At 36.7% G+C, this 19,955-nt stretch overlaps 1 protein-coding gene across 1 annotated transcript; it reads left to right on the top strand.

Annotated features, from left to right (window-relative positions):
* Positions 1-13,136: 13,136 nt before the first annotated feature.
* On the top strand, positions 13,137-19,429 carry tmed9 (transmembrane p24 trafficking protein 9). Its single transcript, XM_039774512.1, has 5 exons — positions 13,137-13,317; positions 14,777-14,877; positions 15,321-15,446; positions 16,288-16,434; positions 16,795-19,429. Exons 1-5 carry the CDS (start codon positions 13,173-13,175, stop codon positions 16,942-16,944), a joined length of 669 nt encoding a protein of 222 aa, XP_039630446.1. The 5' UTR covers positions 13,137-13,172; the 3' UTR covers positions 16,945-19,429.
* The last annotated feature ends 526 nt before the right edge of the window (positions 19,430-19,955 follow it).

Genomic DNA, 19,955 nt, shown 5'->3' on the forward strand with positions numbered 1-19,955 from the left:
TCAATTTTTACAAAAAGTAGGATTGAGAACAAGTCGACCCCCACCCCTGAGAGAGAGAGAGAGAGAGAGAGCGCAAGTCCAACAGAGTAAAACTTAAGGCTTGTAAACATACCTAAATTAATGAGTTTGATAAGCCAATAGAGATGAATGGAAAAGAAAAAGAAATGTGGAGATAACGGCTTCCTCGATGCTTTAAGAGCTTATTCTAAAATATTACTGATTAGATCCTGCCATGTTTTGAAAAAAATCTATACAGATCCTCTGAGTATTTGATTTTTTTCCAATTTCAAATAGTATAAAATATCGGTTTCCCACTGACTTAAAAGAGGAGTGTTAGGATTCTTCCAGTTTAGCCAAATAAGTCTGTGTACCAAAAGTGTAGTGAATGCAATCAGTTTGTCTTTCTCCACTTTAAACCCCTCTTGAAGAACCCCAAACACAGCTGTTAATGGGTTAGGAGGGATTGTGAGACCAAGGCTGTTCTGAAAGGTAATTAAAAAATTTTGGTCAAGAATGATGTTAATTTGATGCAGGATCAAAACATGTGGCCCAGTGAGGCTGGGACTTGATTGCAACGTTCGCAGGTTGGATCTTGCCCTGGAAACATTTTGGAGAGTTTTAGGTGAGACACAGGTGCTCGATATATAATTTTGAGTTAAATAATTGTATGCTTTGCGCATATGGAGCTCGAGTGAATTCTCTGCATTGCTACCTTACACTCTTTTTCTGATGTATTGATTAACAGATCCTTTTCCCACTGTCCTCTTAGATCTTTGAAAGGGAGAACTCGTTCAATTTCTTCTACTGCCTTGGGCTGATGCCCAGTATATGAACTCAGGGGAAGGTGGAAACTGGGTAAGCCAATGTAGGCGAGGTTATGTCATACGACAGACTATTGAGACTCATGACCGTGGTACGCTTTTCTTGTATCTTAAAAACGCAGGATAAAAGACACTTTTGAAATTAAGGTAATGACTTTGGAAACTTCAAATTCATTTCCTTTTCATTATTTCCAGTGAATGTCATATTGATGATAAATATTTTTGTTGAAGTAAAAATGCCTACTGCAAATGGCCCAGACCATACTGTTGTGTCTTAAACCCCAAGTGGATTACTTTGTGGTTCTGGTGTTTATCAACATGGAGAATCAACAGCGAATTGGTCGATACTGTAGGAAGTATGGAAAGAAGGAAAGGTTTTTAACAGGCAGTGTCTTTGGTCTCTTTCATAGAGTGCAAAATTGCAATATAGAGTTTGAAAAGGTACTAAGAAATGGGTAAAACATTTCAGTGGGTAATAAAAAAAAATAAATCTTGTGGACAACATATCTGTGGGTTTTCCTTCATCAGTTTGAAGTGTGTAGCATTGGCATCAAAAAATACAAAATATACATTCTGGTATTAAGACCAGTATTTGTTGTGATATGTAATAATTTTGGGGGGGAGGTTACCTTTCTGATATGCCTTCCATAGCATACAAATTTAATTTCAGGTCTTAAAGATTAAGAATTTCAAAAACAAATTACATCACTTTTTTTACATAGTCGCCATTATTTGTGATGCAATTTTCCCAGCATTGTACCAGCTTCTTAATGCCCAATTACTACTACTCCTACCTTCACTTTTTCCAACGAAAATATAAAAGTGTGGAAACTTTCTGAATGTCCTTTGTATATGTACTGTATGTTTGGTGGCATGCTAATAGTGATCAGTGCTTGAAGCCTGTACTTTACTTCTCACCCCTTAACAACCAAAGCTATAGTGACAGAAGATGGGATAAGGTTGTTGTGGTGTCCTATCAGGTAAGTGGATTTGTGTTTTCTTTGAAATACAGTGCATCCGGAAAGTATTCACAGCGCATCACTTTTTCCACATTTTGTTATGTTACAGCCTTATTCCAAAATGGATTAAATTCATTTTTTTCCTCAGAATTCTACACACAACACCCCATAATGACAACGTGAAAAAAGTTTACTTGAGGTTTTTGCAAATTTATTAAAGGTAAAAAAACTGAGAAAGCACATGTACATAAGTATTCACAGCCTTTGCCATGAAGCTCAAAATTGAGCTGAGGTGCATCCTGTTTCCCCTGATCATCCTTGAGATGTTTCTGCAGCTTAATTGGAGTCCACCTGTGGTAAATTCAGTTGATTGGACATGATTTGGAAAGGCACACACCTGTCTATATAAAGTCCGACAGTTGACAGTTCATCTCAGAGCACAAACCAAGCATGAAGTCAAAGGAATTGTCTGTAGACCTCCGAGACGGGATTGTCTCGAGGCACAAATCTGGGGAAGGTTACAGAAAAATTTCTGCTGCTTTGAAGGTCCCAATGAGCACAGTGGCCTCCATCATCTGTAAGCGGAAGAAGTTCGAAAGCACCAGGACTCTTCCTAGAGCTGGCCGGCCATCTAAACTGAACGATCAGGGGAGAAAGGCCTTAGTCAGGGAGGTGACCAAGAACCCGATGGTCACTCTGTCAGAGGTCCTCTGTGGAGAGAGGAGAACCTTTCAGAAGGACAACCATCTCTGCAGTAATCCACCAATCAGGCCTGTATGGTAGAGTGGCCAGACGGAAGCCACTCCTTAGTAAAAGGCACATGGTAGCCCGCCTGGAGTTTGCCAAAAGGCACCTGAAGGACTCTCAGAACTCTTTGGTGTGAATGCCAGGCTTCACGTTTGGAGGAAACCAGGCACCGCTCATCACCAGGCCAATACCATCCCTACAGTGAAGCAAGGTGATGGCAGCATCATGTTGTGGGGATGTTTTTCAGCGGCAGGAACTGGGAGACTAGTCAGGATAAATGGAAAGATGACTGCAGCAATGTACAGAGACATCCTGGATGAAAACCTGCTCCAGATCGCTCTTGACCTCAGACTGGGGCGACGGATCATCATTCAGCAGGACAACGACCCTAAGCACACAGCCAAGATATCCAAGGAGTGGCTTCAGGACAACTCTGTGAATGTTCTTGAGTGGTCCAGACTTGAATCCGATTGAACATCTCTGGAGAGATCTTAAAATGGCTGTGCACTGACACTTCCCATCCAACCTGATGGAGCTGGAGAGCTGCTGCAAAGAGGAATGGGCAAAACTGGCCAAGGATAGGTGTGCCAAGCTTGTGGCATCATATTTAAAAAGACTTGAGGCTGTAATTGCTGCCAAAGGTGCATCGACAAAGTATTGAGTAAAGGCCGTGAATATTTATGTACATGTGATTTCTCAGTTTTTTTATTTTTAATAAATTTGCAAAAACCTCAAGTAAACTTTTTTCATGTTGTCATTATGGGGTGTTGTATGTAGAATTCTGAGGAAAAAATGAATTTAATCCATTTTGGAATAAGGCTGTAACATAACAAAATGTGGTGAATACTTTCCGGATTCACTGTAGATAGGGAGTTCTATACTTTGAGATATTCTTGTTTGTCAAGGCCCCAGAAAGTGGCAATGTGTATAATGTTACTTGGACACAAAAGTAAGAAGTTCACTTGAGAGTAGTATTGCCACTGATGAACACTAAAATACATTAAACCCTAAAAACAAACCCAGTATGCTTTGAAGGTCTCAAAGTTGTATGGGTAATGCTGTTTTAAATGCAGAAGGCAGCAAACAAGATGTGGCAAGCTATTTGCTACTCTGTCTCTGTAAATATCAGCATACATATTGCAGAAAAGATGGCTTTGTCTGCTAATCTGTATATTCCAGAGTGGGGGGAAAATACTGCAACCTCGGGTGCATACTGTGCCAAATGTGCACTTGAGCTTTTGTCACAACAGGGACAAAAATTATTTCCTTGCTTTTTAAAATGAAGTCTTTTCTTCACAAATATTCCAAATACATACACATTTAGGCAGAAAAAAAATTAGGTTAAAGGGATACCTTGGTACTAGTTTTCTTTACAAGTGATAATAATAAAAATGTAATTTTCATGTTTGCCCCAAGTCACTGTGAATCTTAATGTTCTTCATACATTCCAGCTGCCCTTGCACATTTCAACCACACAAAGAGTAACGATGATTGGGGGCTCTGAGTGGAGCTGGTGAAAGGCCGGCACCGGGTCCATGGAAAAATTATTCATTCCTGCTTGACTGAGCAAGTATGCAAATTTAGGTAAAAATTGCTCAAAAGCTATCATATAATATACACTACCTGTCAAAAGATTTAGACCATCTCAGTTTTTATTGAAATGCACATGGTTTAATGTCTTAATATTTCATGAAATTAAAGCATATAACAAATAATGGCAAATTAAGTCAAGGAATTATGAAGTGTACAGTACAAAGTTTCATTCAAATTTTTGATTTCATAAAAGTAGCCTCCCTTTGCTGATGTAACGAGCAAACTGTGGTAACCATCTCCACATTCACCAACTCTGCCTCCAGCAAAAGAGCCCCAGACCATCACACATCATCCTCCATGTTTGACAGTTGGTGCCACACACTGAGGAAGCATACTTTCACCAAGTCAACAGCATACAAACACCCTGTGTGATGAAACATACATGTCATACAGTATTTTGACTTATCAGTCCGTAAGACTTTCTTCCAGTCTTCAGTAGTCCACAGTCGGTATTTCAAGGCCCTATTTTGTCCTTTAAGGAATGGCTTTCTTACTGCCACTCGCCCCGTCAAACCTGCAACACAATGTCTCTTCTTCACGGTAGAAACTGGCACTTGCTTTTTTTAACCACTGTTTGAAGCTGTTTGAAGCTGTTGTGCTGTGAGGCACCTATCACAAAAGCTGGTGACCCTCAGAAACTTGTCAAATAGATTGGGTGGTGACTTTGGCTCTACTAGATCTCTTCCTATCACAGTTTCTAACTGCCTTTGGATTGTGTAGGACACCACTGGACTCACTTTTTTTTTTGCAATTTCTCGAAATAAAAGGCCTATACTTCTACAGGTAATAATGCTCTGTTTTGGTTCATTTGCTAATTGGAATTTTCTTGTCATTATCACTGGAAGTTACAACTTTTACACTGCAATAATGTCCAAGTAGTACTGCACAAGCAAAGTTTTATAAAACCGTAAATACGTCTGATCCCACCCCCAAGTTCTTTTAGAAATCTAAAATCAACTTAAAACTAAGCCTGCATGCACACACTTTCAGCCACTTACCGCCAGGTTCCGCTAAGAACCATGCATAGCTTAAAAACGCCATTTATTAATATTCATGATGTAGTTACCATATATATACAGGGGGTCCTCGGGTTACGACACAGTTCTGTTCCTACAACAGTGATGTAACCCGAATTTTGGTGTAAGTCGAAACACACTCTAGCCTAAGTCACTTACCTATCTTAACACATTTGCAAAATCATAATCTAGAACATAAAAACACAAAATCTAAGCCTCAGAAAAAGGAAAAGGACATAAATATACTGTACTGTACACTGTACTGTAGTAACAGAAAAAATGAGTGTAAAAAAAATCCTTACCTTTATTCCTTCTCATGTCTCAATTTTTTAAAGTTTTTATGGGAGTGAGCATTGTAAACTCGAAACGTTGTAACTCGAGGACCCCCTGTATGTATATGTGTGTATATATATATATATATATATATATATATATATATATATATATACACACACACACACACAGTGGTTCATAAATATTTGGACAGACAACTTTTTTCTAATTTTGGTTCTGTACATTACCACAATGAATTTTAAATGAAACAACTCAGATGCAGTTGAAGTGCAGACTTTCAGCTTTAATTCAGTGTGTTGAACAAAAAGATTGCGTAAAAATGTGAGCCAACTAAAGCATTTTTTTTAACACAATCCCTTCATTTCAGGGGCTCAAAAGTAATTGGACAATTGACTCAAAGGCTATTTCATGTGGAGGTGTGGGCAAGTCCGTCGTTATGTCTTATCAATTAAGCAGATAAAAGGCCTGGAGTTGATTGGAGGTGTGGTGCTTGCATGTGGAAGATTTTGCTGTGAACAGACTACATGCGGTCAAAGGAGCTCTCCATGCAGGTGAAAGAAGCCATCCTTAAGCTATGAAAACACAAAAAACCCATCTGAGAAATTGCTACAACATTACGAGTGGCAAAATTTACAGTTTGGTACATCCTGAGAAAGAAAGCAAGCACTGGTGAACTCAGCAATGCAAAAAGACCTGGGGCCTCATGCATAACTCCTTGTGTAGAATTCGCACTATAACATGACGTAAGCACAAATGCTGAAATGTGCTTAGGCACAGAAAAATCTAAATACAGGAATCTGTGCATACTCCAACTTCCATGTTCTTCCGCTCCATAAATCCCAGTCAGCATAAAAAGTAACGCACATGCCTTCTGTCCCGCCCTCAACTCCTCCCAGAATTACGCCTCTTTGAATATGCAAATCAATATAAATAGCCCTTAAGCTCAGCGTTCTGTGAAAAGACAATGGGAAAAGCATGGGGGAAAATATAAGAATTTCAGCGAATACCTAGTGGAGGCAAAGGAAAAGCATACTACTGTATGAAACTCAAAAGCTCACGTTCACAAAGTTGCACAGTGCCAAAATAAAAAAGAAGTCGCATATCAAAGTCGCAGTGAAAAGGTGAGTTGTAGGCCACTGTCTGAGCTTATTAGGGTACAGACAAAAAATAGGCACACAGTGGGGGAAAAAAGCACAAAATGTCAACTTTAATCTCGAAATTTTCACTTTAATCACATAGTTTATTTTGTCAATAAAGTAGAACATCATAAACTTCATCTTAAAATCATTTACTAGTTTCTCAAATCTCATCGTAACTAAAGTAGCACATTAAATGCTTTGTTTTGTATTTGATCTTCAATGTGCTCTATGTATGTGAATCACTACATGCTTCCGTTCTTTCTCTTTCTCCGACAGGACACAGAATCCATTACATTCGTGATATTGCAGCTCTCTGAATAATTAAAATACTGAGATGTATACGTGGTATCATTTTCATGATGATTGGAATGAAAGCATGTTATTAAACATGGAAACACGGTGGCGCAGTAATTGTTCCTGTCTCACACAAGATGCTGCTGTGCCATGCGCGACCTTTGATGAAATAATTTATTGCAGCAGTACTGTCTCTTTCAAATGTACTAATCTCCAATTCCTGTCCTTACTTTTCTTTCCCCAAATGCCCAATCGCCACATAATCAGATCTGTAATAGACGTTAAGTCATCTGTAAGCTTACAACGACAATTCTTCAAAACTTTTAAGGAACATTGAAATATCTTTGTAGTACGTGTTTAATTATTCTGTTCATCTATCCTTCCAGTGTCACGTCAGCCTCAGCAAATATACAGCGCAAGGCAGGAACAAAACTGAACTTGCTAGCGCTGCAGCACTGTGTCCTCACATGTTTAAATATTAACAATACAGATTATTTAAATTAAGTTAAAGTTTTATCTGTATAATATAATCAACATATTTTGCTGCATTTCATCTTACAAATGATATCATCATCATATGTAAATACGCGCTTTATAAAGTGGCTCAGGTTGTGCAATATTATAACTGTAGTGCAAGTTTACAGTGAGGTAATTCTACTTATAAGTGCAAACAGTTCTACAAGGAACAATTGATTGAGTGCGTTTATAGTTCTTGGGATGAAACTGTTTCTGAACCGCGAGGTCCGTACAGGAAAGACTTTGAAACATTTTGCTGAGGCAGCGTGGGCTTGATGCTGTAATACCAATAATTCTCTTTCCGATCAGCTGCTGCTGTGATTCACACTCAGATACAGTGATATAAATACTCCGAGTGGTGCAGTGAGAGTAATATGGAAAAAGATGATCCGATGTGGCAACCCTTAAAGGGAGCAGCTGAAAGAAGAAAAAGAAGGTGCAGTGAGAGTAACAATGCTAAAGCAGTTATGGTATTTGGAATACTATGGCTGTTCCCTGGGCCATTATATTGTTACAAGTTAATTACAATCAGATGCATTACACTAATAAACAATATGCGGTTAGTTTCTGTGTATTTATAAAGCCGCATCAGGAAATTGAAGAGTAACCACACAGGAATAGTAGCACTGCTTTGACGCTGGGTGCCGCCAATCTGCAAAATTGAGCGGAGGACAGGGTATGAGGTACCGTGGAAAAGTGCGTGGCTTTACTCCAAGTGTAAGTTTTATACATCGCGATTTGAACGTGGAAAAGTTCTTACGCAACATTTCTGTGCGTACACACTGTTTATGCATGAGGCCCCTGGACGTCCACGGAAGACAACAGTGGTGGATGATTGCAAAATCATTTCCATGGTGAAGAGAAACCCCTTCATAACAGCCAACCAAGTGAACAACACTCTCCATGGAGTAGGCGTATCAATATTCAAGTCTACCATAAAGAGAAGACTGCATGAAAGTAAATACAGAGGGTGCACTGCAAGGTGCAAGTCACTCATAAGCCTCAAGAATAGAAAGGCTAGATTGGACTTTGCTAAAGAACATCTAAAAAAGCCAGCACAGTTCTGGAAAAACATTCTTTGGACAGATGAAACCAAGATCAACCTCTACCAGAATGATGGCAAGAAAAACATATGGAACAGCTCATTATCCAAAGCATACCGCATCATCTGTAAAACACGGTGGAGGCAGTGAGATGGCTTGGGCGTGCATGGCTGCCAGTGGCACTGGGACACTAGCGTTTATTGATGATGTGACACAGGACAGAAGCAGCCGAGTGAATTCTGAGGTGTTCAGAGACATACTGTCTGCTCAAATCCAGCTAAATGCAGTCAAATTGATTAGGCGGTGTTTCATGATACAGATGGACAATGACCCAAAACATACAGCCAAAGCAACCCAGGAGTTTATTAAAGCAAAGAAGTGAAAAATTCTTGAATGGCCAAGTCAGTCACCTGGGGCCTCATGTATAAACGGTGCGTACGCACAGAAATGTTGCGTAAGAACTTTTCCATGTTCAAATCGCGATGTATAAAACCTACACTTGGCGTAAAGCCATGCACTTTTTCACGGTACCTCATACCTTGTCGTACGCAAGTTCTCCATCTCGGTTTTGCAGACTGGCAGCCCCAAGCGTCAAAGCAGTGCTACTGTTCCTGTGTGGTTACTCTTTATTTTCCCAACGCGGCTTTATAAATACACAGAAACTAACTGCATATTGTTTATTAGTGTAATGCATCTGATTGTAATTGACTTGTAACAATATAATGGTCCTGGGAATAGCCATAGTATTCCAAATACCATAACTGCTTTAGCGTTATTAGTTTCACTGCACCTTCTTTTTCTTCTTTCAGCTGTACCCTTTAAGGGTTGCCACAGCGGATCATCTTTTTCCATATTACTCTCACTGCACCCCTCGGAGTATTTATATCAGTGTATGTGAGTGGGGAATCATAGCAGCAGCTGATCGGAAAGAGAATTATCGGTATACAGCTTCAAGTACACGCTGTCTCAGCCACGGCAAAACGTTTCAAAGCCTTTCTTGTACGGACCTCGCGGTTCAGAAACAGTTTCATCCCAAGAACTACAAACGCACTCAATCAATTGCTCCTTGTAGAACTGTTTGCACTTATAAGTACAATCACCCCACTGTAAACTTGCACTACAGTTATAATATTGCACAACCTGAGCCACTTTATAAAACGCATATTTACATATGATGACGATATCATTTTAAGATGAAATGCAGCAAAATATGTTTATTATATTATACAGATAAAACTTTAACTTCATTTAAATAACTGGGAGTGTCGTTAAGGATAGAATAATTAAACATGTACTACGAAGATATTTCAATGTTCCTGAAACGTTTTGAAGAATCGGCGCTCCCAAATTCTGATTTGGTATTTGGGGAAAGAAAAGCAAGGACTGCAGTGGTGGCTACGCCAATATATATTGAATATAAAACAGAAAGAGAAAATAACAACACAGCTAAAAACGCAGCGACAAATTTCGGCAAAAGTTAAATGCTTGTGTCATGAGCACGAGGCGGCTATGCAGTGTCTGCAATGGACGTGGCCATCCACCGTGCATAAGCTACCTTACTGACATTGGCGGGCAAAGGAGCCACCGATTCTTCCTCTGCCCAGTGCCACTACAAGCCTAGAGCCGCCCCTGAGTACTGCTGCAATAAATTATTTCATCGAGGGTCACACACAATTACTGCGCCGTGAAACTCATGTTTAATAACGTGCTTTAACTCCTATCATCTTAAAAATGATATCACGTATACATCTCAGTATTTTAGTTATTCAGAGCTGTAATATCACGAATGTCATGGATTCTGTGTCCAGTTGGAGTGCGAGTTATAGTGCGAGTTCTACGCACGGCTTTATACATGAGGCCCCTGGTGATGTCCATGAGTTCAAGACTTCCAGCTGTCATTGCCAGCAAAGGGTTTTTAACCAAGCATTAGAAATGAACATTTTATTTCCAGTTATTTAATTTGTCCAATTACTTTTGAGCCCCTGAAATGAAGGGATTGTGTTAAAAAATGCTTTAGTTGCCTCACATTTTTATGCAATCTTTTTGTTCAACCCACGGAATTAAAGCTGAAAGTATAAACTTCAAATGCATCTGAGTTGTTTCATTTAAAATTAATTGTGGTAATGTACATAACCAAAATTAGAAAAAAGTTGTCTCTGTCCAAATATTTATGGACCTGTTTATGGAGACTTTACTATTGTAAAGTAATTGCGCATTTATACAGTTTTGTTATTTACCTATATATTTGGCTGTACTGTATTTTTGAGTGACGTGTTTATTTTCAGATAATCAGAGAACACCGAAAGTGAAACTTCAGTGAGTGTGAACTTAAGGTATTACTGACATTTGGCAAATTTATGGAGTGGCAAGGGCGCCGGCAACACCTAACAAAAAGTGTGTGTGCCATGTTACTAAAGTATGTCTTTCTCAATTTTAAGACCACAGTTACTGTAAATGTATTTATTAATGAATTAGGTGCATAGTGACACAACAGCAGTCCATGACATGTGGATTAGATGAAGTGGCAATGCCAAGTTGTCCCCTGATGTGTGTGTGTTCACCCTATAATCGACTGGTTCTCTGTTCAGGGATTGTTCCTGTGTGTGCCCGTTGCATGGGAAAGACTCCAGATGCCCCCTGCCCTGGATAAGTGAGGATTAGAGAATGGATGGAGCAACGGATACTATACTGAAGTTCTCAGCAACATCGGCCTTACAGGGCCACATTGGCGCCAGGTTTTTATTCTAACCCAATTGCTTAATACAGGGGTCCTCAATCACAGTCCTGGAGGGCCGCAGTGGCTGCATGTTTCTGTTCTAACCCAGTTGCTTAATTAGAAAGCAATTCTTGCCAAAAATTTAATTTCATGGCTTGTTAGTGCTTTAACTCTACTATGTTAAGTCATTCTCATATCCTAGATTTTCATCCCCTTTCTAACAATATCATCCAAATGATTTGAACGATAAAATTGATGAGTTATTCTCAGTCCGTTACTTTTTTCTCTTCACTTTCCTTCCAAATATGTAATTAAACCCAATAGTGCATGATAAATAAAATACAGGTGTAAATGGAAACAAGCTAAATGGAGAAATGCTGGTCTCTTTTGTCATTTGCATCTCAATTAAAAACCAAGAATACAGCTGTTTAAGACTAAAATAAGCAAAAAGGGTTCAAAATCTCAATCTTAAAGCGAGAAAACTAAAGTGAAGCAGAAGTGTTACTTGAGCAATAAGAGCTTCTTATTAAGCAATTGGGTTGGAGCAAAAACCTGCAGCCACTGCGGCCCTCCAGGACCATGATTGAGGACCCCCGGCTTAATGAGAAGTCACATATTGCTCAAGGCCATTTTTGTGCTTCATTTGAAATGTCTTGCTTGTTGGAATTTCGAACCCTTAATTTCTTATTTTAGTCTTAAAATAGCTGCATCCACAGTTTTTAATTGCTCCTTATTTTAGTAAAAAGATGCAAATGACAAAGGAATTAGCAGTTCTCCATCTAACTTGTTTCCATTTACACCTGTGTTCGTTCATCATGAACCGTCGGGTTTAATAAAATAGGAAACTGAAGAGGAAAAGTGAAGCAGTGAAAATTATTCATCCACTTCAGACTACAAATTATGTGGATGATATCCTTAAAAAGGCAAAAAAAAACTTATGATACAAGAATGACCTGATATTGCAGAGTTAAAACATGAACTGCAGTTAGGACAAAAGCTAGCAACCACTGTGGCCCACCAGGACCAATGTAACTCACCCCCACAAATCCGTTTACTCTTAACAGCTCTCAATTCCATGTCACTAATCCTTTAAACAGAACACAGAAAGACAGAGCTCTGTTTCAGATTTATCTTGGCAGACGTTATTTCAAATTGAATTTGTTGTATTCAATAATTTCCTCTTTTACACACCCAATACGTTGTTAAAATTAATGGTTCTTTGATCACATTTTACTGGGTTGTGTGGTTTCATTGCTTCAAAAAATACCATTTCATTTTAGGAAAGGTTCTCTGGTCTATGAGAAGGTCCCTACAGTGTTAGGCAGGTGTAGTGGTTAAAGCTTTGCAGGTTGTGGGTTCAAAATGAGATTTTCTGTTCACTTTGTTGATCTGATCCTTAGAATTGCTAAAATGCCATCACCAAAAGTCTGTGTAGGACTTACAGATGGTCAAAACTTATCAAAACTCTAATCTATTTGCAAGTCGAATTCGAGTTATATGAATCCCGACTTTTGTGTAAGAAACGAAGAAATGTCTTAGGCTACGCAAGTTTCCGAGCGTAATCAAGTTTTATAAATGAAGGCTCTTGGACGTCGCTCTAAGAAGACATGCGCGTGTATCTGCCACAGCAATTACCACCCGCGTCTAATAATTTCTATCAGTTTTAGTAACATGTCAATTCTTCTTTTTTTTGTCCTGCTAAACTAATTTAGGGTCGACAGGAGCGGTGTTGGGAAACAACAGGTGAACCAAACCATTGATGGCATAAGGCAGTCTATGGCATCTACTGTTCGCTGTGAGGGAAACCACTGCACTTAAACATACTGTCTACGGACTAATGGCATAATACGTTACCTCCATAGGCAACTCCCTCAAATCTTGTATTAAATAAACGACGGCGAGAACTACTTTTCCCATCATCCAACACGGCAACTTCTCCAGCAGAGCATTGGTCAATTCTGCACTAGAGGTTACGTGGCACTGCTTCTCTTGCGCATGCCCGCTTGTCTTACCTTTCACTTCCCGGTAGTGAAAATGGTGGCGTTGAAAATGCAGCTCCTACTCACATTTCCTTTCCTAACAGTTATGTGTAGTTTATGTTCTGCTCTCTATTTTCATATAGGTGAAACGGAGAAAAAGTGTTTTATAGAAGAAATTCCGGATGAAACCATGGTTATAGGTATTTGTAATGCATGTTTGTTTTTTTTATCTCGTTGTTTTGTCTTACCATGTATCTGTACAAACCAGACGAAACTAACTGGGAATTTAAATACAATATTTTAACACTTTTAATTACCCGAATTAAATAGTTTTACTGTTTTGTTGTCTTGTGTTCGGGCTGTTAACGTTATCTTTTACGAAAGCAGTTATTTTTTCCCTCGAAAGTAAAATAATTTGTTCTTTATGACGATTGATTGTAATTTCACAACATACTGTACCTAAATCTAAGTGTTAATGTATTGTAGATTTATACACGAAAGTGAATGAGCATAAACATTGTCACAAATCAAGCGAAATAAAAGTAAATAAAGATCTTCTGGTGCCGGTGGATTCATTGCCCTATAAGAGCACTGAGAAATGTACCTCCGTATAAAAGTTTATTTCAGTTACACAAATTTTATTTTGAGTAAATCAGAATTTAAAAAATGTACTATATCAACAATAAAGTTTTTAATATGGTGCAGATGAATCGTTTGGTATATGGAAAATGTCTGCAGGATTCCGTGGTTTTGGAAGTTGAATCTAAATTTTTCGTACTAAAGAATTAGTAAATTCTGTTTTACGTTATCAAATTTAATTTACGCTATCAGCGTTTTTCACAGTAAGATTTTTACAAAGTAAGCAAGTACACGCATATGGATGATAATATAAATCACCAGGGAAATACATACTGCTAATACATCATAAGTGTGCACATACCACGTAGTTTCTGCGTATTTTATTAAATATTTAATATACATAGACGTTGGTTGACAGAAAAGGTTAAAGGCACAGTAGAGCTTGCGTCTGCACTGTTAATTCAGAAATGAGCCAAATATCGTGATATTTTTATATGTCACGTACAGTTTTTCAGGCTTACAATAAAATGAAAAATATTCAATTGGTGGTGAACTCTTTGAATTGTTTCCCCTCAGAGTACAGTCAACGAACATTTTACATGGTGGTGGTTCACTAGATTTTTCCTTGTATTTGGCCTTTTAAATATATTTGTAACTGATGGTTGATAATAAATGTTTAGAATGTGCTTCAGTTTAAATCTAATTAATGTAACTTTACTATTTATATAAAAATTAATTGAAAATACACAAACAGTCGAAAGGAAAGTTTAGTTTTTTGAAAGTACAGTGCATCTTATTAATGATATTCAAAATCAGTTGTATATTTACACCTGCTAACATACACAGAACATCTGAAAAGTAGATAGCAGAAGTGTTCGTGCCAGTTTTATTTTTAGTCCATAAAGTTGTAAATTAGAGTACTTCAATTTTGATCAAATATGCATCCAATGTAAAAAAAAAAAAATACTCTGGCACTGCAGTTGATAAATAATAAAAAATGTATAGTTTGAGGGCAAAAATATATTTCTGTGGTAATTTGTATGTTTTTGGAAATCATGAGTGGTATATTTGCATTTCCAGGGAATTACCGCACTCAACTCTATGATAAGCAAAGAGAAGAGTACTTGCCTGCCACTCCAGGCCTAGGGATGTTTGTGGAAGTTAAGGATCCAGATGATAAGGTAATGAGATTTCAGAATAGATCTGTCAGTTAAGGTTACAAGTCTTTTGTGGGGGGGGGAATATAATCAAGTGTGTGTGTGTTTTTTTTTTTTTTGTCTATGTAAAATTGAACATTTACTAAAGAATGATGCACCAGATGTTTCAGAATAAAGCAAGAGAAGTATGCTTCATCTTGGGAACAAGCCTGAAACACATTCTGCATTATCATATGAAATACTATATTTTTAAATATTACATAGAAAACTTAATTGTACATTTTTTTTTCTTTTTTAGAACTAGCTAACCGATTGTAGTAAAACTTTTTTTGACTTTACATCAGACTGTTTACTTTTTTAAAGTAAATGTGCATTCATACAGTTTTGTTAAAATGTTATATTTGGAAGGAGGGCTGCTCCATTGACTCTTAAGTTGTGAAATGTGTCATTTTCTTTCTTTTTCATAGGTTATTCTATCCAGGCAATATGGATCTGAAGGAAGATTTACCTTCACATCCCACACACCTGGAGAGCATCAAATCTGCCTCCATTCCAATTCCTCCAAATTTGCTCTGTTTGCTGGAGGAATGCTGGTAGGACTACAACTTAACTTGCAGCAATGCAAGGGTTTCATGAAAAAAAATGTATCTAAATGTTAACATTGTAGAGTACTTTTAAGTTAATAATTACTACAAAAAAAAAAAAATAATTAAACCAAGTAGTACATGCACCTTGATATGTTATTCTTTGGGGCCAGGATGCCCGCTGTCTAATAGTTGCACATACAGTTTTGTTGGTGTGGGTCTTCTCTAGGAGGTTAATTTTGCTTCTGTTGTCAATAGCCTTTTTTGATCAGATGGCAAATTTGAATGGCTTTAACGTGAGTGTGTGGCATTGTTTGTACTCTGCACACCCATTCAGCTTTGATTTCTACTGAAGCCAATTCTTGGTTTGATCTGCTTCCATCATTGAATTCATTGAATTGCAGTGGGAGCCAGTCAGTTCAATTTTCCCAGTTATATATGCAATGTTGAACAGCTTATCGAGCTAGTCCAGTGCAGAGCCCACTTACAAGCACTCACCACCCACACAGACCTAGTGTATTGTCATCAGTAATCCAAATGCCCATGTGTTTGACATGTGGGTGCAAACTTTGGACAGATTCAAGAAGAATGGGTAAACTTGACACGGAGATAACCTAGTCTCTTCTGAATTTTGAAGTAGTGAAAATGTATTTAACATTGTTAAAAATATTTTTAAAAAATGGAATGGCACAACCTGGTTATGGTTTATGTGATTATTGTACAAGATTTTTAAACCATAATTGATTGAGTAGTTATGTGTATATACCATTTTAAATGGTTTTCATTATCTCTTGTATTGTTGATATTACTAGAATATTGGACATGATGTTCTTGTTTATTGTATTTTCAGAGAGTTCACCTTGATATTCAAGTTGGTGAACATGCTACTAATTATGCAGAGATTGCAGCTAAGGACAAACTGACTGAACTTCAGTTACGAGTCCGGCAGCTAATTGAACAGGTGGAACAGATTCAAAAAGAGCAAAACTACCAAAGGGTAAGACATTATTTTTAATTCATACCAAAATATTTAACAAACAGCCTTTAAAAACTAACTCAATGTAGTAAAACCATACACATGAGAGATTCTAATCCTATTCTTGATATAGTTTGAATCATTACTTGGCTCCATAATTGTTTACATAATATGATTGCAATGTTATAATGATGCAGATAAATGTAGCACACTGTAATCAAATAGAATACTGTATGTAATTATGACTCTCAGATGTGTAATGAAAAACCAGGATTTTTTTTCAGTGTATAATAAAGATAAAAATGAATATGTGCCCCTTATTAATGCTGTCTGTAACACTTCTGTTCTTTTTTTTTTTTTTTTCTTTTCTTTTTTTTGTAGTACCGTGAGGAGCGTTTCAGACAAACAAGTGAAAGTACTAACCAGAGAGTTCTTTGGTGGTCAATTATTCAGACCCTCATTCTTGTTGCAATTGGTTTCTGGCAAATGAGACACCTCAAGAGCTTTTTTGAAGCCAAGAAGCTTGTGTAAATGTGTCCATAATTAAGTCACTGTATGCAGTATGGAGGACAAGCACAGTCAACATCATTTTATATATGTCTGAATCAAATAGGGCCTGTGTAACCTTTATTCTGTGAAGAATTTGTTGGTTAAAAGATAATTTGTCTTCCAGCTGAGCCAGTTGAGATTATTTTATTTTAATTTCCACAGCCCAAACTTAAAAAAGAGCCTCATCCAAAAGTATGTATACTTTTGCATTTTTATTTTGTGTTTTGATTTTTAATATTTTTTTTTTTTTTTTTTTAACAAATTGTATTTTTTTTTTTTTTTGTGTCAATGGCTAGTAAGTTGATGTGGAATGATTAACAGGTTGCTTTTTGTGTTTTAACCAATGCCCAACAAACTCTTACCAATGTAAAGGTTACTGTGTCTTGCAGTGTGGCAAGAGAACACTTTTTTTTCCCCCCCTCTCACTAAATGTATTTGTTGTTAAAAATGTAGGAAACTTGAAAGAGGTCATGTTTGGTCATTATTGCAGTGTCTCCAGTTGCAAGGTTCTAGAAACATATTTCTTTTTATGAAAGTACCAGTTCTGATGACAAAGGATATGTGCTATCAAATGCAAAAGACTTTAACTGAATGTTTTCAACATTAAACTACAATCGGTCACATCAGCAAAACTGCCCTGCTTATATGAAAAATGACTGTTTACCTGAAATCTATCATTGAGCAATTATTTCATGTTCTTGACCATTAAAATACACAATTCTGTAACCAATGTGCCTGTTATATTTGAAAGATGTTTAAAGAGTAATGTGGTTTTTTTTTAATATTACAATTTGTAGTTACTAAGTGGAGATAAAACATTACTCTGAACACAGTCTTGAAGTTCTTTTAGTATTTATTACCTATGATCATAGCTTTATAATTTTTTTCATTAAGAAAACTTAAATGCTAAACAAAAAGATATTGTAAGATAAAATTAAAGTTCAGATAGGTGAATCCATTTGTTTCCCATTGTGTATTGTGCTACAAATTACGTTCAGAGAAGGGTCAAATGTCATCTGTTTTGAGATTCTATTTAAAGGATGTCAGTTTCTGTTGCTGAATTGTTAGCTAATGCACAGCAAATTTTTTTTATTTTTTATTTTTTAAGTACAAACTATGGGTTAAACTACTATCGCGTATTTAAATAGACATTTCCTAGATTGGATCTAGAGGTTTTCAGTGGGAAATTTAATTATTATGGTGTATATATGTGTAAAAAATTATTTGATTTTTCATCATAGTGAATAATCGAGTTTGCCATTAAATTTTCCTGTTTATAGTTAAACTGTGATAGTACTGTTTTGTTGAGCTAAGCTGCTGGTAAACAACAATTAAAAGTAGTTACTTTTTCTTTGTTTTATTTAGCTTTTTTTTTCCTTCAGCAACAAATCGTTATATACTAATAACTTTCATACTGTTCATGACAAGAATGATTGTAAATTTTAGAACCACTTAAACTGAGTGTTTTTAATTGTCCGGCATATTATTTGATACATTAATTGACATTATTGCTGTATTCCATCATAGATCACATCTTGGTAGTCCTTGTTACTGAGTTTGCTAACCCTTTTGACTTTTGAAAAGTGAATATTTCCATGTAAAAGATGCTTTAAATCTGGATTGAAGTCACAGCTTTTGAGACATGTTTCAATCATAAGTTTAAAAAAAAAAAAGTGTAAAAATGTGTTATAAAGAGGAAAGAGTGAAGATTTTTGTGTTTTACTCACAGCTTTTTATTCTGTGGTATATTTGTATATGCCATTTGCATGACAATACTGTGCAGCTGATAAACTGTGTTTGCTGCACACAGAGCAGTTAATTGGCATATATTCTTTATTGTCTGTTAAGAGACATTTACATTCTTGTTTTTCCTGCTCAGAATTTACATTGTAAGATCAAAGAAAAATTTCAAATACCATACAACGGAATATTTCATTAAAAATACATTACAAAATATAAAATGTACAGTATTGAAATTATTGTTAAAAGTGGTTTAACCTTTTAGTATTGTTTTACTGGGATGTGTACTCTGTTACTTGTCTCTTGTCATGCTATTTTTATGAAGGGATAAAATTATATTTCATTTTACATGGTTGGGGAAGAAAAAATACAAAGTAAAGGCGATGTACTCTAGAAATGATATACAGAAATGGAAAGCTTCTATCCTGCCTTTCCTCAAGCTGTCATTTTGTTATTTTGATTGCACTGAGCTTACCCAGGTTTCTGAGTAATATGGGGAAAAAAAACCCAGATATTTTTTTTTTTTGTGCTTGCAGAAAAGTTATGGGAGAATTGTTATCTTTTACCAGAGTTAAAATAATACCTGTTGAATGACATTTTTTACAGGTGCAGGCCTTTTCCTTTAGTGCAAATCTGTATAAAAAAAGAATACGAGATTGTGATGAATATGATTCTGTTACTGGAAAAAAATCTTAATACTTTTACAAATAAAAGGAGTACAGTTCAACTTGTGTATTTATTTGGTAACATTTTAATATATCGTCAAACCTGATCAAGTCAGCTGAGCAGCACTGGACCACATTCATATAGTATCAACTGTAAGCCTGTAACCAACTCTGCGTGGATTGCCAGTCCATCATGTGTATATTACCATACCCAAACTCATATACGACCAATTTAGATCCAACATTAAACCTAAAACACTCTTATTTTTTTTTTTTTATTATAAATGAAGGAAAAGACTCATAGAGAATGTGCAGACTTCACAAAATCCATGTCTGGACCTGGGTATGCGGGTGCAGAAAAAAATGACTGAACTTGAACTGAGTGGTAATGGTGCTAACTATGGCACAATTCTTTTGTGTACATCTACAAGGAAGTTTCAATATTAATAATAAAAAAAATAAAGCATTCCTAGATACAGCCGTATTTAAATTGTCCAAGGAAGATTGTATGATTAAAATAATGCATTTGTTCATTTCCAAGGTTGTTTTGGGTATTCACGCTAAATGGCAAGTGCTCATCTCTTGTGT

Source organism: Polypterus senegalus, chromosome 13, assembly GCF_016835505.1.
Source record: "Polypterus senegalus isolate Bchr_013 chromosome 13, ASM1683550v1, whole genome shotgun sequence".
Classification (NCBI taxonomy): Eukaryota; Metazoa; Chordata; class Cladistia; order Polypteriformes; family Polypteridae; genus Polypterus; species Polypterus senegalus.